This window comes from Mandrillus leucophaeus, unplaced genomic scaffold, assembly GCF_000951045.1.
Source record: "Mandrillus leucophaeus isolate KB7577 unplaced genomic scaffold, Mleu.le_1.0 Scaffold495, whole genome shotgun sequence".
In the NCBI taxonomy this organism is placed as follows: Eukaryota; Metazoa; Chordata; class Mammalia; order Primates; family Cercopithecidae; genus Mandrillus; species Mandrillus leucophaeus.
The window spans coordinates 847,381-866,327 of record NW_012105309.1 but is presented as its reverse complement, the minus strand read 5'-3'; the positions used below and the strand labels follow the sequence as shown (position 1 = coordinate 866,327).

At 47.3% G+C, this 18,947-nt stretch overlaps 1 protein-coding gene across 1 annotated transcript in view; it reads left to right on the top strand.

Moving 5' to 3' along the window:
• Positions 1–18,947, top strand: part of MCPH1 (microcephalin 1) — a 263,998-nt gene that overhangs the window by 223,891 nt on the left and 21,160 nt on the right. The window contains exon 13 of the mRNA XM_011995694.1: positions 12,506–12,743. Within this exon, the coding sequence (XP_011851084.1) occupies positions 12,506–12,743 (238 nt within the window). The remainder of the gene's footprint in view (positions 1–12,505; positions 12,744–18,947) is intronic.

The window sequence follows — 18,947 nt, the reverse complement described above, 5'->3', positions numbered from 1 at the left end:
GCACGGTAAAAATCTTTCCTCAGCCTGAGCAGCCCATTAGCTTCACCTAGGGAGCTTTAACAATCACCAATGCCTAGGCCTCCCCACCCCGCATCCCGTGTTCTGACTTAATTAGCGTGGGGTGGGGCCCCTGGAACAACATTCTAACAGCTCCCCAGGTGATGAGAATGCACAGCTAGGATGAGCTTCTCCTCCGAAGCACGAAGACCCACAGGATACTGCAGAGTTGCTGGGGGTGGCCCTGCCCAAATTCTCGCTTAAAACCCCCAACTTTCAATGACACTGTGGACCTGCTCTAGTGTTATCATAAGGTTTACAAATTTCTGTGCCACCTATCAGACCATTTTTTAAGGATCAAATAAAAGTTTCCATGACTTTTATAGTTCTTCCCCTGTGCTTTTTTATCATGATATTGAAAAACGACAGTGCAAAGCAACCAAGGCATTTCAGCCAGCATGCTGTTGACTAGTTCACGCAGTTACCACCAAAGCACATGGACAGGACCCAGAGCGTCAGTCTGTGCCCACTAACGGGGACAGAAACCTACCGCGTTCAAGTTTTGACATATTTCTCGCAGTTGCTGAAAACTATGAGGCATGAAATCCAGATTTATGACTTTTTAAAAAGTTATTTGTGGATTCCCAAGACGATTATGTTCCCATCACTTATGTAGCCTTAAAAAAAAAGAAAAAGAAAAAAAAAACTCAAATGATGCTGAAAAAAAATCCAAGTTTGGCGCTCACTGAGTTCCAATGTCAGTTGTCTGAATCGCACTCAGAGAAAGTCAGGGGGAAAAAAATGCATTCTGCCTTCCTTTAACTGCTAGTTTGTCATGGAGAACAGAAAGTCCCATTTGCATGTGGCTTTTGGAAAAGCTAAGCCGGGAGCGATTATCCTGATGCACTTTTACTTTTTGCATAAAATAAGAATTTGAGGAGGATGTCCCCGGAGAGAGCCACTTCTCATTTCCCAGGCCTCGCCTGCCATCCTCTCTGACAACATCATAGATTTTATTTTTGCTGGGAATCCCACTATCAAAGCAATGCCCCCTCACACACACACATTGCCAGGTAAACCATAGCGGGTGGGGGTGGGGGCAGTTCATGGTTGCCTTAATACACCCTGTCCTCTGCCATCACCTCCTTTTTTGTCTGGGTAAGTTCTTTGGCAGTTCTCTCAACTTTTATTTCTGAAACATCCTAAAACATCTCAGTATTAAAACCAAGGCTGATTATATAAACCATACTCCCATGCCTGACAACACATGTTTTTGTCTGAGGCCTTTACTGCCAAGAGCCATAAGGACCCTCTAAGTCATGTTCACTATTTTTACTGGCCTTGAGAGTCTCCTTGCTTTGACATGCTCTTGTCTCATTGTCAGACTGTTAAACGCTCATGCTTCTAGTTCTCTTAAATAGATGCAGATGTGTGGGGCTGGGTTGCCACTGAGCCTTCTTCTCTTCTGCAAGAGCTGGGATAGGGACAGAAGGTGGTTTGGAAAACACAAGCCACCTTGATTTTAGGCAAACTCTAAGTTACAATCAGGTGTCTTCATTTATAACGTTTAACTTTTTCTTAACCTGTTGAAGCCATGTTGTTGGCTACTAACTAGAATAGCCTTTTATAACTTACCTTAAATCTCACGACTTGTTCCAACCACCCCAGAGTCTGGCGTCAGCTGTCATTGCGTGCTGCTCTTTCCAGCCTTTCTGGTTCAACTCTTAGCAAAAGCCATAATCTTCCTCCAGTCTGTTTCCTTTCTGCAATGACAAAATTGCCCAGGGAAAGGAAAAAGAACAGCATCTATCATCTTTCTTTTTAGCTCCCTGGTTTAAGGCTTTCTTTTCCCCCATGATGAAAAACTATAATCATTCTGCTTAGAAAGTACAGACCCCTAAGCCCACTTCCAAGAGAGGGATGGATTTTCAAGTCTGTTATCTCTACTTTCCCAGAGCCCGGGGGTCTCCCAGGCCAGAAGTTGACAGAACTGTCTTCATACACTTGAGACAACATCATGCCCATTTCCTTAAAACTAAGAACATAAGATGCTGATTTTTCTTACCAAAAAAAAAAACAAAACAAAACAAAAAAAAAACCTTTCTTGTTCTTTCAAAAACTGTTTCACTGACAATGTTTCATATTACAAAATTGAAACTTGGAACTTTTGAACTGCAAATTTAGCAGAAAATGAAGCCATGCTCTTGTGGCTTTGCTTGTCACCTCTGCTCAGATGCCTCCCAGACCCCTCTCTAGCTGCAAACTGCACGCAAAACTGTTTCTCTAAAAGAAAACAAACTCCTGTTTTTCCTACTACTGCTACTGCTACTACTCTTGCTACACACACACACACAGAGAGAGAGAAAGAGAGAGAGAGAGAAAACACTTCTGACACCAAATGTAGGGTTTTTCTCACACCAAACAATTCTGCAGTTCACTGCAGACACCAGCCGAGTGTCCTACAATCCAATTCTGACACCACCTGCCTGGAGTTAGCAGGTGAAGGACTCAGCTCCACAAGCCTGCCCCCCTCCCCATGCCAGTTGCATGTCCCAGGTCTCCCTTCTAACTGACCAGCGGTAAATCAGGGGTTCCCACGACCTCCTCCTGGGATTTGTAACTTGCTAGAGCAGCTCACAAAACTCAGAGAATCACTTAACATTGACCAATTCATCACCAACGATATTATGAAAGGATGTAAAAGAACAGCCAGAGAAGAGGTGCACAGGGCCCGGGGCCAGGCAGCGGAGCACACTGAGCTTCCATGTCCTCTCAGGGGGCATCACCTCCTACACCAGAATGTGTTCAACCCCAAAGCTCCCGAACCCTGCAATGTCAGGATTTTTAAGGAGCTTCATTACCTAGGCAGTATTGATGAAATCATTGGCCATTGAGTGAACCCCGGACCTTGTGGGGGTGGGGCTGAAAGTTCCAGCCCTCCAAAGATCTGGCACGTTCCTCCGGCACTCAGCCCCCAGCCTCCAGGGGCCACCTCACTAGCATACTCTCAGGTAGGGTTGGAGAGGGCTTGTGATCAATGATGAAGGACATTCTTCTGCCTACATCGCTAGGGGAATTCCAAGGCTTTTAGGGGCTCAGTGCTAGGAACCCGGGGCAGAAACCAAATACACATTTCTTGTTACAGCAGTGTCACCCCCTCACTCTGCCTAATTTGATGACTAGCTGCCCCATCAGATTATGCCTATTTAAGCCAAGCCCCGATCCCCATGGCCAACCTCCTCTCCTTCCCAGCCAGCCCACTTCCCAGGCATAATAACTCTTCTGCCCCTGGCTGGAGAGTTGTACCGAGGCTTTCATCCTTCTCCACATGCCGCCTGCCAGTGCTGCTGCCTGTCTTTTGAGGGCTGCTTGAGGTTCACTACCTCTTTCTCCATTACCTCTGCGACCTGGCTAATCCACATCCTCCCCCACCCGTGCTCTTCAGCACCAGTGCCTGCCCTGCTCGGCACATGTCCTCATCCCTGCAGCCTCCACCCTGTTCTTCCTGACCCCCACTGCCTCCAGCACCGCTGGTTGTGGACCTGCTCTGGCTCTCTCTGCCCAGCTGGCTGGCCTGCCTCTGTTCCAACCTCCCCTGCCTGGCCTGGTGTTCTGGGCGCCTCCTCCGCTCACATCGCCGCTTCACCTGCTTTTGCTATCTGCGCTTTCCATGTCCTGCTCCTTCTCCCAGCTGGTGGTGCCTCCGAGAAGAGGAATAAGAAGCACCTGTGACCCCCGCAATTTCATGGGCATGGTGGGAGCAAAGGCAGAGGGTGTGAGTTTAGTGGGCATACGCCACTCTTGCAAGAAGTTTTGCTACAAAAAGATGCAAAGGAAGTGAAGAGGGAAGGGGTTTGCAGGGTGGGAGAAATAACAGCATTTTTGTTGTTTGTTGTTGTGACTGTTTGGAGCCAAAACATAACAAACAAGACAGAAGGAAGACCTGATGGAGCATGTCCTTGAGAAGATGAGAGGAGCGGGGTTGGCCTGGTGGGAGATCGGCCTTCCATGTGGGGGTTATGGGGGTTCCTGTCCAGCAGCCTGGGGTTCTGGGGAAGGCAGGCCTGCAGCAGGCGTCAGGTGCTGGGGAGCAGAGACATCTCTGTTACTTCACTGTCCTCAGTGGGGAGCCATGGCTGAGCGTGAGAAAGGGCTTATAGGCTGAAGGCCAGGCAGTGGGAATGGGCAGTGAGGAGGGGAGGACGAGCCGGGTAGAAAGAGTGGTTAGAAACACAGAGGGCCACACGGCCAACGGTCAGGGGACTAGCACACCAGCCAGACCCACCCACGGCGCTGCCCGTGCAGAGACGCTCGGCATCTGAATTTAACCCGGGTCTTGGTTTGACTGAGCCCAACGTGGAGAGAAGGGCCAGGGAGTCACAGAGGGGTGGTGGGCTGGGTGCTGGTTTAGGGGCTAGGACATGGAGGGGTGAGGGCGGGAGGCAATCACGTCCACTGGGCAGGGGCCCGGGGCTGCTGACAAGGGGAGAGGTGGTAGCTACAGAGGAAGCAGCTCAGGATTCTGCAGTTCCCCGGGGAGAGAGGAGCCCGAGAGCCTGGGGGGTGAGGGGGTTGGAAGAGGCACCTGTGGGTGTCCTGAGACTTCCAGGAAGTGGGACAAGATCAGTGATGGAGACAGAGACAGCGTCATCAGGGCCGAGAGGAACGACAGTAACAGCGAGGTGAAGTGGGCGGCCCTGTCTGGCAGCACGGGGTTTGGAGCTGTCTTGTGGAGGGCAAGGGAACAGGATGCTTTGAGGTGGCAGCCAGGAGCAGGGACGGTTTTGATTGCAAATGGAAAAGGTTTGATGCAGAGTTTCTGGAGTCTTCATGCCTTCCTGGTCTGAAGACCTTTTTTATTTTTACCGGATTGAGGTGATTATCAGAATAGTTAATGGTGTGCTCCGTTCCTATTTCTCTAGTTTTTCTAAGGTCCAGGGACTGCGGGCATCATTATTCCTTTTCCCCAGTGCCAATGACCAGTTAATTCCAACTTTGATGGACTCAGTGCAGGCCACATTGTCACGTGTAACTCTACACTGAGAATTATTTTAGAAAGTTAAACTCCTAAAAATGTTTTGTTTTTCCAAATGGTGGCCTCTGGGTCTGCCTTCACCTCTTTTGCAATGATCAGCACTAGGATCTGCTTTCAGAAACGGTTGTGCAGAGCCGGGGCTTTCACCAAAGCTTGGCCGCTTGGACAGGACTCACGATGGAGGACGGTCAGGTGTCCCAGGTTTCAGATGCCTGCATCCTCCCGTGGGTGGTGAGGGGCCTGCCTCCTTTATAGCTTTCCACTGCCAGGCTGGCGCCCCCTCCCCTCACCCCCATCTCCTCCAGAGGAAGACCAACTTAATCAAATCTTATCACAACTATAGCTGCCTCCCGGAGAAAGCCTGCCTTCTGTCCCCCTCTTGTCCCTCCCTGCGTGGAGGCAGGCCCTTTGTCCAGTGCCCATGTGGCTCGGTGGGTGGTCTTTCTAAGTCATCAGAGGAGATTAGCAAACACACATGTCTGTTGGCCTAAGGCCCAATCTGCAGGCAGCCTTATGAATAATCAACATGACTTGTCTCTATAGTTCAATGCCTGTATCTGCCTCTCAGTTGCTATTGAACCTGGGGGAAAAAAAGATGGATTATTCATTGGAAACCTCAAAACCTCCACAGCTGAGCTTTCTTACAAATGCCTGCGTGGCCCCCGAGGTATCTTAGTGTTCACCTCCCCGTTTGCACATAGGAAGCCAGTCACATTACTGGATTCCTGGTGAGTTTGACTTTTCATTCCGTCTTGAATCTCCCTCCCTTCCCCAACCCCATACCCTACCCTACTTCATTCCTTTTTCTTGGGTCTTCCTGATCTCAACCCCTCCGCCTGTCCTCCACGTTGCCTGAAAAGTGAGCCTCCTGACACCCGGATCCCCCCATGGCCTCGTCTGCTCAGGTTTCTGAGGTCCCCAGTAACCATGCTCACACTGTGTAATCACGAGTGGTCTGGTCCACACCTCATCACTTGGTGTGCATGTAAATGTTTTAGCGAGTTAGCTCTTGCAATTATGGCCTGCCGAACCCCTCACCCCTCACTCCCAGTGACCCTGGGCTGCGTTCACGCGTGCCGTGGGCCTTCAGACACCCAGGTCTCAGGACCTGAGGGGCTCCTGTGTGCTTTCCGTGAGGAACCGTGTTTCTGCTCACGACTCCATATCACACACCAACATCATGAAGTCCTCCCTAAATGCCCCAAGCCCACTCCGGCTCCCACTTTTCTGGCCATGAAATGTCTGTAACTTCTAGAGTGTCCTGAAGAAGCAAAGACTGTGTCCCTCCATTTTTGTATCCTCAGAACTTAGCCTGATACTCACAGTGAAATGAGTTCACTTCAGGACACAGCAAACGAACGTGCAGGTACTTCTGCAGGGAGTGCTGTGGGGATGAGTGCACTGGTTCTGTGGCTCAGCCCTGAGTTGGGGTCAGGAGGCAGGCGCTGGGAAGAGGATTTTGTGTCTTAGGAAGCACAGGAAGGCCTTTCTAGGATCCAGAAAAAATGGAAAGTAGACCAATGTAAGCGTTAAAAGAACACATTTTATTTTATCTTTTAAATGTATGTACACAGTACAATTGACTGTTTTGTATACAATTCTATGAGTTTTAACACATATAGATTAGTGTCACCACTAATTATAAGATTGTAGGGAACTGGGGAAAAAAAGGCGTGCATTAAGGAATGATATGGCATATCTGGGGGACAGAGAACAGGCTTGATGAGGACAGAGTCTATTTAAAAGAGACAGTGGACACTGCGATTGGAGGGGAAGGCAGGGTGGGGTTTTAGAGAACCCCGAGTGCTGGGCTACAGGATTCAATAAAGTTATTAATGAGATTGTCCGCATTGTGAATTCAGAAATATTTATGTCATACCTTGAGGAGGGTGCGAGTAGATTGTGCGGATGACTGCATAACTCTGACTAGACTAAGAACCACTGAGTTGCACCCAGAATTTGCATTACTGAGCGCTTTACCAGTTAGGAAGGTTTCGCGTACTCCATACTTTAAATCTAAGGTGCCTTGACTGTAAGGCCTGCCCGTGTTTCCTGGACGGCTCAGAGAAAGAATGCAGTGAGTGAGAACTACAGCCTTGTAAGACACATCCTGTATTGTTGTTAAGATGGGAAAGTGCATCTTAAAACTGTTAGAGAGCCAAGAAGTGACTTTAAAGGGTGAGCTCTACCTAGAGGGAAAAGCAAATGCACTAATTGAAATCCAACCCCCTGGGCTGGAGTAAATGAACCATCAGCCACCCATGGGGCTTCCCTTCTTGGTGATGGATAAATAGCTGGGATTCCTTGAAGCTAGAAGCCGCAGGGAAATTCTGTTCTGCTTTGTCAACAACACAGTCTGCCTTAACGGACTTGTAGGTAAATAGATTTGGAGAGTCTGAGCTAAAACCCGTTAAATCAGATGAAGACACAAACGCAAGCACAGGCAATGTGTTTTAAAGCAAAGCTAATGTCCCTTCGGCCTTAACTGACAGACTTTCCTAGCAGTCCTCACCCTCTGCAACCCAGGGCTCCTAGGAGGAGCTCATGGCAGAGAAAGTCTTCTGGCTTCTGCCACTGCCTCCGCAACTTCTATGTACACGTCAATGTATATCCATGGGTATGAAATGGTCATTTTATGTCACCATTAGCAGAGGAAAGCAGGAACTCTTTCAAACCCCACCCAAAATTCACTCTGACTATCAAGCAGTCCTGTTTATTTTGGAGGCCACTTAACCCTGGAGCAGCCCATAAGCTCCACTTAATCCCCTTTTCTTTCATGATTTCTTTTAAAGAGACATCTTGGGTTCTGTAGGGGAACATTTGTGCTTCATTGAAAAACTCCATTTGAGGCCTGCTCATGGCCTGCCAGCTTATCTGCTTGCAGCCTTCATTGCTTGGGAGCTGTTTTACAACTTTGTAAGTTGTAAAGAGCTGCTGGCGATGCAAACGTGCCTGTCTACGGGCAGGAAATGAATTCTGTCTGGTAGAGGGAATGCTCCCTACCTTGTAGGAAAGCCAACTTTTTTTGTCCATTCGCAAGTTTATTTCAGTATTTCTCATCTATAAATGTGTTCTTCAGATTGTCCTTTGAACCAGTTATAGCATCTGAGTTAAGTAAAATGAATACACTGTGTTTATTTTATACCTGTATGAAAGCTATGTTTTTTGTTTTTTGTTTTTTTGAGACGGACTCTCGCTCTGTCACCCAGGCTGGAGTGCACTGGCGCGATCTCGGCTCACTGCAACCTCCTCCTCCCGGGTTCAAGCAATTCTCCTGCCTCAGCTTCCTGAAAGTTATGATTTTTTGAAAAATTATCTTTTAACTGTTTTTAGCTAGAAACTCCTGGGCCAATATATAAATAGATGAGGTTATCTCTGAGGTTCTCATTGAGGTAACAACAAAAATAAAACAGCACGATGCTACCCAGCTATTGTTCCCCAACTTACGCCTGCCCCCTCCACATGTCCTGCATGCACTCCTGTTTCTGGGGTGTGTGCGTGCGTGTGTGTTTGCGTGTGCGTGTAAAGGTTTGCAGTGAAATTATAATCATTGGTTTTTTGTTGGGGGTGGGGAGTTGTTTTGTTTTGAGACAGGGTCTCACTCTGTCGCCCAGGCTGGAGTGCAGTGTCACAATCACAGTTCACTGCAGCCTCAACGTCCTGGGCTCAACTGATCCTCCCACCTCAGCCTCCCAAGTAGCGGGAACTATAGGCATGTGACACCACGCCGGTCTTGCTTATCTATCTATCTATCTATCTATCTATCTATCTATCTATCTATCTATCTATCTATCTATCTAGATAGGGTCTCCCTATGTTGCCCAGGCTGGTCTCAAACTCCTGGACTTAAGCAATCCAACTGCCTCAGCCTCCCAAAGTGCTGGGATTACAGCTGTTAGCCACTTTGCCCAGCTAAAATTAGAGTTTAGAGCACATTGCTGTAAATTGCGATTACCAAGGGGATTGAAAAATCAATGAAAATAATCAACAGCAAGTTGACTTCAGAATCTGTGCCTTTGAGGCTTTTCCCCTTAATCTCCAGGTAACACATAGGCTCCCTGGCGAGGCCAGTGGTGACAGTGAGAACACCGTCTGCTGCATCTAATGTTTACAGCTTGTAATTCACAACTAACTTTTAAAAATGTACCAGTGTTGGGGCAATGGTGCTTTGCTGGATAGGAAAATTGGCCAAGATCAGAATTCTGAAGGCAATGTCACGGCACAAAGAAATTAGCTACTGAAATCACATCCTAAACATCCAAGAGGTTGACTTCCTTTTCTACTGCATTAGAAAAAGGTTTATTTACTGTTTATCCATACAGTAAGATAGAGATTTGATCTCATTTTTTGGTTAAGAACAACCATATCAAAGTGTGTGTGTGTGTGTGTGTGTGTGTGCATTTTACAGAATTTTTGAAAGTACACAGAGAACTCTTCACAGTTGTTAACTCTGGTAAATGGCAGGGGAGGCAGGGGTGAGAACTGATCTATTATTCATAGTCTCAACGATGAACAAGATATTTCCAAAAATAGGCGGATTATTTAAAATTATTATTATTAGGATACTTTGGGCTTCTAGAAACAAAAACTTAACAAAAAAGTCACTTAAAGAATTTAGGTTTTTTTTTTTTCTGACATAAAAACAAAATAAAGGATGATTTCAGTTTGGTCCATCAGTAACTTAGAAGTGTTTTTCAGGACCCAGAGCTTTCCGCCTTCCCACTGGGCCATTTTCAGCGTGTCCCGTGGCCTCTGGGGGCTTCAGTGATCCAGGCATCACATTAGACGTGACAGTGCCAAGCAAAGAAGAGAAGTATTTCTGCTTATGCGTCTGTTTGTAATAGTGAGAAAAACTCCCTCAGAATCCCACCAGCGATTGATTCTCAGGTCGCACTGGCCAGGATTGAGGCCAGCTGTGCCATGCTTAGCTCAGTCATTTGCATTGTGATCACCGTGATTAGCTTGAACCAATCCTGGGACTTCTCCTTGGGCTTGAACACATGGCCAGGTGGAGGTTGGTGCCCCCAGAAAAAGTCTTTGTTCTGCCAACAAAGAAGACACAGACAACAGTGTCTAACAGGAAAAGCCCCTTTTTACTTCATCCCCTTCCGTAGTATTGCTTCAACAATCAAATACTTTATTTTATTTTATTTTTTGAGATACAGTCCTACTGTGTCACCCCGGCTGGAGCACAGTGATACCACGTCTACTCACTGCAACCTCTGCCTCCTGGATTCAAGCGATTCTCCTGCCTCAGCCTCCTGAGTAGCTGGGATTACAGACGCCCACCAAAATGCCCAGCTAGTTTTTGTATTTTTAGTAGAGATGGGGTTTCTCCATGTTGGTCAGACCAGTCTCGAACTCCTGACCTCAAGTGATCCATTCACCTTGGCCTCCCAAAGTGCTGGGATTATGCTGGGATTACAGGCGTGAGCTACCGCTCCTGGCCTTTTTTTTCTTACATAGAGTTTTGCTCGTTGCCCAGGCTGGAGTGCAGTGGCATGATCTCGGCTCACTGCAAGCTCCACCTCCCAGGTTCACACCATTCCCCTGCCTCAGCTTCCTGAGTAACTGGGACTACAGGCGCCCGCCACCACGCCCGGCTAATTTTTTGTATTTTTAGTAGAGATGGGGTTTCGCTGTGTTAGCCAGGATGGTTTTGATCTCCTGACCTCATGATCCACCCACCTCAGCCTCCCAAAGTGCTGGGATTACAGGCGTGAGCCACCACACCCGGCCCCACGCCTGGCTAATTTTTTGTATTTTTAGTAGAGACAGAGTTTCACCGTGTTAGCCAGGATGATCTTGATCTCCTGACCTTGTGATCTGCCCACCTCAGCCTCCCAAAGTGCTGGGATTACAGGCGTGAGCCACCGCACCTGGCCAAATACTTTCATAGTTAACTTTTTGAATGTGTGTGTGTCATACTTTAAGATGAAAGATATTCTTTCTTGATCCCGTTTCCATGCAGCTTGGCCCCGTGATTCTAGGGACCATGGCTTTTTCTCGCAGTGTGACTCACAGTTTGCCAAAGCAAATCTCTTGTCTTGCATCAGCTCAGTCTCTTTGTCTGCAAATTAAATCAATAGCCCTTTTTACAGCCTATCTCCCAGGACATATTGCTAAAAATACTCACAAAGTCACCATCCAGGAAGAATCATTTGCCCCTGCTGCCACTGTCTCCTGGAAGTCACATGAAAGTTGCTGAGGCTCGGTATTTATTATGCTGTAAAATTCAACACAAGGGAAGAGAAAAAGCAAATTCCATGAGCAGATTTAAGTGTATTGGATCTAATCCATTGATGCTGCAGCTATATTTTCACAGTAGGATCCTCTTTTGTTAAATATTACAGTAGTATGAAAACCTAGCAGAAAAACAGTTCACCGTTTCTCTGATTTTGTGAGCGATGTGGGCTGTGGAACTTACTCTTTGCTGCTCTTCCCCCAACTCCACTCTACCCCTACCTCCAAGTAAAGTACCCCTACCTCCAAGGTCAGCCTTGTCTGCTGCCCCTGACTAAGATGACCCCAACCTCACTGCACCCCAGGTTATACTCCTCTGAGAAGGCCCCTTCATCCCTCCCCTCACATACATCCCCTCAAATCTCTAATTTGTGTGAACCATTAATTTCAGATATTACAGGGAAAATATGCAAAACAAAATGTGGATGGCACATAACCCACAGCATCTCTCAGAGGGTGTTTATACTCGAAAAGAAGTCTTTACCAACCCATAGTTAGGAAAATGCGTGTTCAGAATAACTAGGCCTTCCCGCAGTCCTCTGGGTCAACCAGATGACCACACATTGCCAGAATGAGAAGCAGAGCAGCTTCACATCCCTGTTTCTGAAATGTTTCCCAACAGCTCATTGAAACAACCTCGAGACACCTCTCTCCCGCAAACCCAGTGTGTTTTGGGAACGGCTCTAGGAATTCTCCTTCTGCCTCACTGTCCCTTTCCCCGTCCAAACCATGGTATTGGATTTACAGCATTTCTTAGATTCTATAAAAGTCCTTTTCTGCCAAGAGCCTGAAGCACGCTGGATTGAATGACTCTCTTCCAGCACAGCCGGCATTTGCAGTGCATTAGAATCTTGCCGTCACTTGCACACGTCACCAAGTTACTTCAGCCGGAGTTCAGCCTAGCTACGGCTCTGCCCTGCTCTGCTAACAGTTGCTTTTCAATATTTTGTTTGAGGATTTGTAGTAATTCAAAGGTCTACACTTTTTTTTTTTTTTTCCTAATTTATTTCCTTGGAGTTTTACTCATGGATACTTCAGAAAATGTCAGTTTTATGTCATTAATGTCATCATCTTCTCTGGGTTCTCAGAATTCGAAATTCACAGGAGCATGGCAGCCTTACATTCAGTCTATTCTTTTCCTAAAAAAGGAAGCAAACCGCAACAGTTCACCTACGCTATGGAGACTGAAGTGGTCCCACCTCTGTAATTCTCTCTCTGTCTGCCCCACAGCTGTGCCGAAGGGAGTGCCACTCGTCTGCAGGGCCGTACCGCGGAACCCTCTTTGCCAACCAGCCAGTGATGTTTGTCTCGCCTGCCAGCAGCCCCCCAGTGGCCAAGCTCTGTGAACTAGTCCACCTGTGCGGAGGCCGGGTCAGCCAAGTCCCCCGCCAGGCCAGCATCATCATCGGGCCCTACAGCGGAAAGAAGAAAGCAACAGTCAAGTATCTGTCGGAGAAATGGGTCTTAGGTAAGAATCTAGGCACAGAGACACTGTTGTGTGGTCCAGATCTATGAACAGGTTTCCAGGGAGGGCAGCGTCACGCTCACACCCCCTTCCACGCAGCTGGGGCACCTGGGTTGATGTCTCAGCCTCCAGCATCTGCCCTGGCAGCGTCATGTGGTCACCCTCGGCATTCCCACTCCTTGCTGTCAGCAGCAGCGCAGTTCACAAGGAAATGGGAACTCTAACTGGACTCCCCACTTGACTTTCCTGGCTCATGTGAAAAACCCAGTCCACCCAAAGCCACCCCAAGCCACCCCTGTGGGCACAGGCTCTCCAGGCACCCACTTAGACCCTCCCTCCCCAGTGCCTCCTTGTCCTACTTCAGGAGTCCCTGGCAGCGCCCGGCGTTAGGGCCCAAGCCCCCGTCCCTGTCATCCCCTCTCCCAGGTACATCTCATGATCACTCCGTCTGCTCATGTGCTCGAAGGGCGTTAAAGACGTAAAAGGACTCCATCTTTTATTTCACAAAGTGAGCACAGTGTGACCATAATGTCCCGCTCTGGCATTCATGGAGTTGCGCCAGGTGCTGTGTGCAATTCTGGGGAGGAAGAGGTGGTAGGAGCTGAGCTGTGACCGGAGGAGGCTGGATCCACGCCATGCTCACACGCGGGCTCCGGGAGGCTTGCAGGTGATCCCCGGAGAAGGGGGTTGAGGAAGAGTGTGAAGCAAGGATGGCCTGGGGAATGTGGAGGAGGCAGGGGCAGCATCTGTGCCACAACTTACACACCCTGTGGTGGAGTCACGCGTGGCAGGACAAGCCTAGGGCTCCACTGTGGGTAAACCCCACATCCTCCTCCACAGGGTTGTGATAAACATGTTAGTTTGCTTGGGCTGCCATCACAAATTACTACAGGCTGGGTGGCTTCAACAACACGCGCTGTCTGTCAGTTCTGGAGGCTGGAGGTCTAAGAGGGGGTATCGGCAGCGTTGGTTTCTCCTGAGCTTGCAGACGGCTGCCTTCTTCCTGTGATCTCACGTGGCCTTTCCTCCATGCACACACATCTCTGGTGTCTCTGTGTGTGTCCAAATTTTCTCTTCTCTAAGGATACCAATCAGATTGGTTAGGGCTCACCCAGTGGCACAGTTTTATTTGCTTTTATTTTTTTTTTGAGACAGTGTCTCTCTGTGTCACCCAGGCTGGAGTGCAGTAGCATGATCACGGCTCACTGCAGCCTCAACCTCTCTGGCTCAAGTGATTCTCCTGCCTCAGCCTCCTAAGTAGCTGGAACTACAGGTGCATGTCACCACGCCCAGCTTTTTTTTTTTTTTTTTTTTTTCCTGTAGAGATGGGGTTTCCCCATGTTGCCCAGGATGGTCTCAAACTCCGGGGCTCAAGCGATCCTCCTGCTTTTGCTTCCCAAAATGCTGGCATTACGGGTGTGAGCCACTGCACCCAGCCCCAGTGGCATCATTTTAACTTGTCTTATTCAAGGCGCCATCTCCAAATACAGTCTCATCCTGAGTTACCGAGGGTTAAGACATTGACATATGAATTTTGGCCAGACACAGTTCAGCCCATAACAATGAATCACTCCAGTTTCAGCACCTGGGGCCAAGATCCTTACCTGGCTTTAGAGGTGCATCCTCTCTCTCTCTCTCCCATTCTCTCATTCTTTTTCTCTCTCTTTGCTTCCATCTCTTTCCATGTTTCTTATTCAGTCTCCTTTCTTAGTACTTCTGCTTGTCTCTAAATCCTAAACTTCTGGCTTTTCTCACCCCGTTAAACATTATCCTTTAATAGACAAGTAGATACTGTGTTTGTCCAAGTTACATTCACAGCTAACTATGGACATTTTACAAACATCTCTTACATGACTGATGGTCATCCTTTCATATATTTTAAAAGCGTGGCAATCAAAAGTAATTTTTTACTCTGGCGCAGACTAATTCATCTTTTGCCTGGAAACTAACTTCCAAAAAAAAAAAAAAAACTATGATTTTAGCTACAGTCCAAAAGCTAAGAGGCTGTTTACTGTTTTCTAAATGCCAAGAATATAACCTTCAAAACATCCTATGTTCTGAAACAGAGGTTGTTGTTTTGTTTTTTTGGAAAAGTGTATTATCAAAATTCCACTGACTGCAGAACAGAACTGGGCCTGAAGGCGTGTCTGGCCAGCGGACGGAACTGTGCACGCGACTGATATCCACGGTGCCTACCAACAGGCAGTCTTTTTGGAGTTTGGAAAGCGTGTGCCGTGCAGGGCCGAGCCTGCCTCTGTTTCCAGGTTGGGTGGCTCTGACGGCTCCTTCCTGTGGCTCCTGCATCCTTGTGTGGAGTCACGCTTGCTCGGCGGCTGTTCACTTCCTCCGGTTGTTTTGTCGCTCGGCTCTCCCGCCCGTGGGTTTTCAGGAGGTGAATGTCTATCTGCTTAACCCCAAGGCTTCGCTCCCACAAAGCCCTTCAGAGTTCTCTGACTTCCAGGGCTGGGCCACAGGCCCCAGCCTCTTTTTCTTTCCTCCTGTAACGTGTGTCCTGTTTCTGATTTCTCACCAAGTATGCCATCTGCGTGTGCCCTTGGTAACATCTGGGTATTGTGTGTGCTGCAGCCTTCACCCATGTCAGATGAGTCCCCTCACTCGCCGGCCACCGGACCCCGGTGTAGTGGGCGTCTCCAGTACCAGGCCTCTCCAGCCCACACTCTCTGGGATGTAAGATCACATAGTTTGCAAGTATTTATTGGCTTGTTATTTTTCTTTTTGTGAATTGAATTCCAATCCAGTAGCTGCAGCTATGTACAAATAAAGGAGGGTTTATTTTTCTGTCTGTACATACTTCTGGCCTTTCTCACCCTCTGCTAAACATTATCCTTTAACAGACCAGTAGATTTTTTTGTATTTTTCTCTTTGTGAATTGAATTCCAATCCAGTAGCTGCAGCCATGTACAAATAAAGGAAGGTTTATTTTTCTGTCCACACATACACTTGTAAACCTACAGAACACACGGTCCAGGGCATTGCATTTCCTGCCTCATCCAGGTCCAGGTTGGCCATTTGCTTATTCTCTAACCAGAAGCAAATCATACACTTTTCTTTTTTTTTTTTTTTTTTTTCTGAGATGGAGTCTCGCTCTGTCACCAGGCTGGAGTGTGCAGTGGCGAGATCTCAACTCACTGCAACCTCCACCTCCTGGATTCAAGTGATTCTCCTGCCTCAGCCTTCCCAGTAGCGGCACCTGCCACCATGCCTAGGTAATTTTTGTATTTTTAGTAGAGGTGAGGTTTCACCATGTTTGCCAGGCTGGTCTCAAACTCCCAACCTCAAGTGATTCTCCTGCCTCAGCCTTCCCAGTAGCAGCACCTGCCACCATGCCTAGGTAATTTTTGTATTTTTAGTAGAGATGAGGTTTCACCATGTTTGCCAGGCTGGTCTCAAACTCCCAACCTCAAGTGATCCTCCTGCCTCAGCCTCCCAAAGTGCTGGGATTACAGGCGTGAGCCACTGTGCCTAGCTGAAATCACCTGTTTTCTGTGGAATGCATTTACTTCATGTATAAAACAGAGTGATAACCTCTACCTAGCTTACCCCACATGTTGGTTAAAGGAGAAAACAGAGAGTGCAAATGCCCTGTGGCAGACATAGGCTTGTTAAGTATGGCAGATAGACAGTATCCACGGATGTGTCCTCATCATCCCTTCAACAAAGCACATTGTGTCTTTTGGAGACTTTTTTTCCTCCCATTGCTTTCCATTATAACAAATGCTTCTCTGGACAATATTTCATTCTCAAAATATCGCAATATTGAAAAACTAGGAATATATCAAACCACTTTAAAGCATCAAATTGAAAGAAAAAGTTACTTTGTTTAAGTTAAATTATGAAAAGACAATACTCAAAAAAAAAATCAATTAAATTTATTCAAACTGGAATATCAACTGCTGTGTAAGATAGGGTCCCTGGGCATCTAAGAGTAATTTCAGCTAGGCATGGTGGCCCATGCCTGTTGTCCTACCTACATGGGAGCTTGGCTGGAGCCCAGAAGTTCAAGGCTGCGGTGAGCTATGATCCCACCACTGTACTCCAGCCTAGGCAACAGAGCAAGACCCCATCTCTAAAAAGGAAAAAAAAAGAATCATTTTTCAGTACCTTCATATTGTTTCTGTATCTTACAGTCTTGTTTTGCAGACGTCGTAAAGTCACACGGGGTGGAGAACCAGGAGTTTTTTTTTAGCCACTAGGAACCTCTCTGAGAAGTTTCTTTTCTTTTCCTTTCTTTATTATTATTAGTTTTTTTTGGCCAGAGGAGTGAAAGGAAGGTAGGCACTAAAACCACAGCCCTTCCCCTGGGACTGCAGCATCCTAGCACCACTGTCCTCCCACAAGCCTTTTGTTCCTGCATGGTCTGTATCTCAAGACCAACAACTCCATATCTACGAACATAAAAATTGTTAGTGAATATTTTACTTGTAAGAATTTCTTTCGACCTCAGCTCTGAGGTGACCCTCAGCTCGCCCACCACCCCAGCTGCCCCACCTTGCTGGCATAGAACAGGGGGTGGAGGTGTGAAGTCACCAAACAGGGCTCAGCATACAAAATGTAAGCCGCGCCTCACTCACTCGCTCCCCGGAGAATTTCATCCGCGCCGCATTGCCTAATAACGGGGTTATCGGAAAGGTCATGATTACGTTCCCTATTCATTCCCTGGAGTCTTTTTTCCCTGAAACTGTATTGTACTTGGGCCAAGATTCTTGATGAATCATTCAACCAGAAGGAGAAATGGGGTTGTTGTTGGTTTTTTTTTTTTTTTCTTTTTGAGAGAGAGCACATTTGTGGGTGGTTGAATATGGAAAAAAATAAACAGGAAAACAAAAATGAAATTCCCGGCCCTAGGAAATAAAATGTTACCTTTACCTGATATTGGTAACATATTATATTTGAAAGCATTTGCTAATGATTGCATTTTCCCCCCAACACTCCCATGACATATAATTCCCATTTTACAAGTCACCAAACGAAGACCCTGGGGTCTGAAGGAACTCGGCTGGGGTGAGGATGTTAGCCCTTGGGCGAAGCTCTGAGCCCCGGCACGGTCCTCAAGGGTCTGTGACATTTGTGCTGTGGTCAGCTCTGTGCACTCTTCCCTCCCTGCTGCTGTTATCACGAAAGGCTGGCTTGGCCTTTCTCATAGGCGTATTTCCACTTTCAGGCGCCCTTTTATTGTCTGGGCTCCATTCAAGTGATAAGACATACATTTATGCTATTGTGGGAACATAATGTAATATTCTCAACAGCATTGCCAAAAAAAAAAGGTTTAGCCTCCGCATGATTTCCTTATAACTTATAAAGAAAATTTAGTTTGAACATGTCCCCACGTCGATGTTTTCAGGAAAAAGATCCGATAGCATGAAGGCCTTCTCATGCTAGCCTGGCTCCTTCCTCGTTTCCCCTAACGACTGACCAGAAAAGTGCACGATGCTCCCATGGGGCCACTCGGGAGGCCTCAGGCCTTCAGGCTTCCTGATTCAATAGATACATGAGGCTTGATCAGAGTCACCGCAGTCCACATTTCCATTGCCTCAATAAGGAAGCAGTCGCAGAGAGGGAAGGCCGTCTGTAGAAGTTGTGGCAAGTGGCAGTAGAAGTTGTGGCAAGTGGCAGAGAGGACAGTGAGGATGGGGACTGCCCCCTTCCATCCTCTGTCCTCCAAGGACGGCCTCATTTTATCCCCACCCAGATTTCCACACCCAGGAGCTCAGCAACCAATCAGAAAATGTTTGTAGATTTCGAAGACATAATTCAGACAATATGAAGAATTATTTTTCCTTTGAGTTGTTCTCAAAACAGATGAACTCTACCAGGATATAAATGAACGAGAACTAAAACTGGTGGAATTTGGTAATGTCAACATCTGATATGTTTAGGCTTTTAAATATGTATATATCCGCCAGGCACAGTGGCCCATGCCTGTAATCCCAGCACTTTAGGAGGCCAAGGCAGGTGGGTCGTTTGAGCCCAGCAATTCAAGTCCAGCCTGGGCAACATGGTGAAATCTCGTCTATACAAAAAATTACAATAATTAGTGGGCATGGTGGTGCAAGCCTATAGTTCCAGCTACATGGGAGGCTACGGTGGAGGATCACCTGAGCTCAGGGAGGTCAGTGCTACAGTGAGCTGTGATCACACCACTGCATTCCAGCCTGTGCAACAGAGTGAGACTCTGTCTCAAAAAAA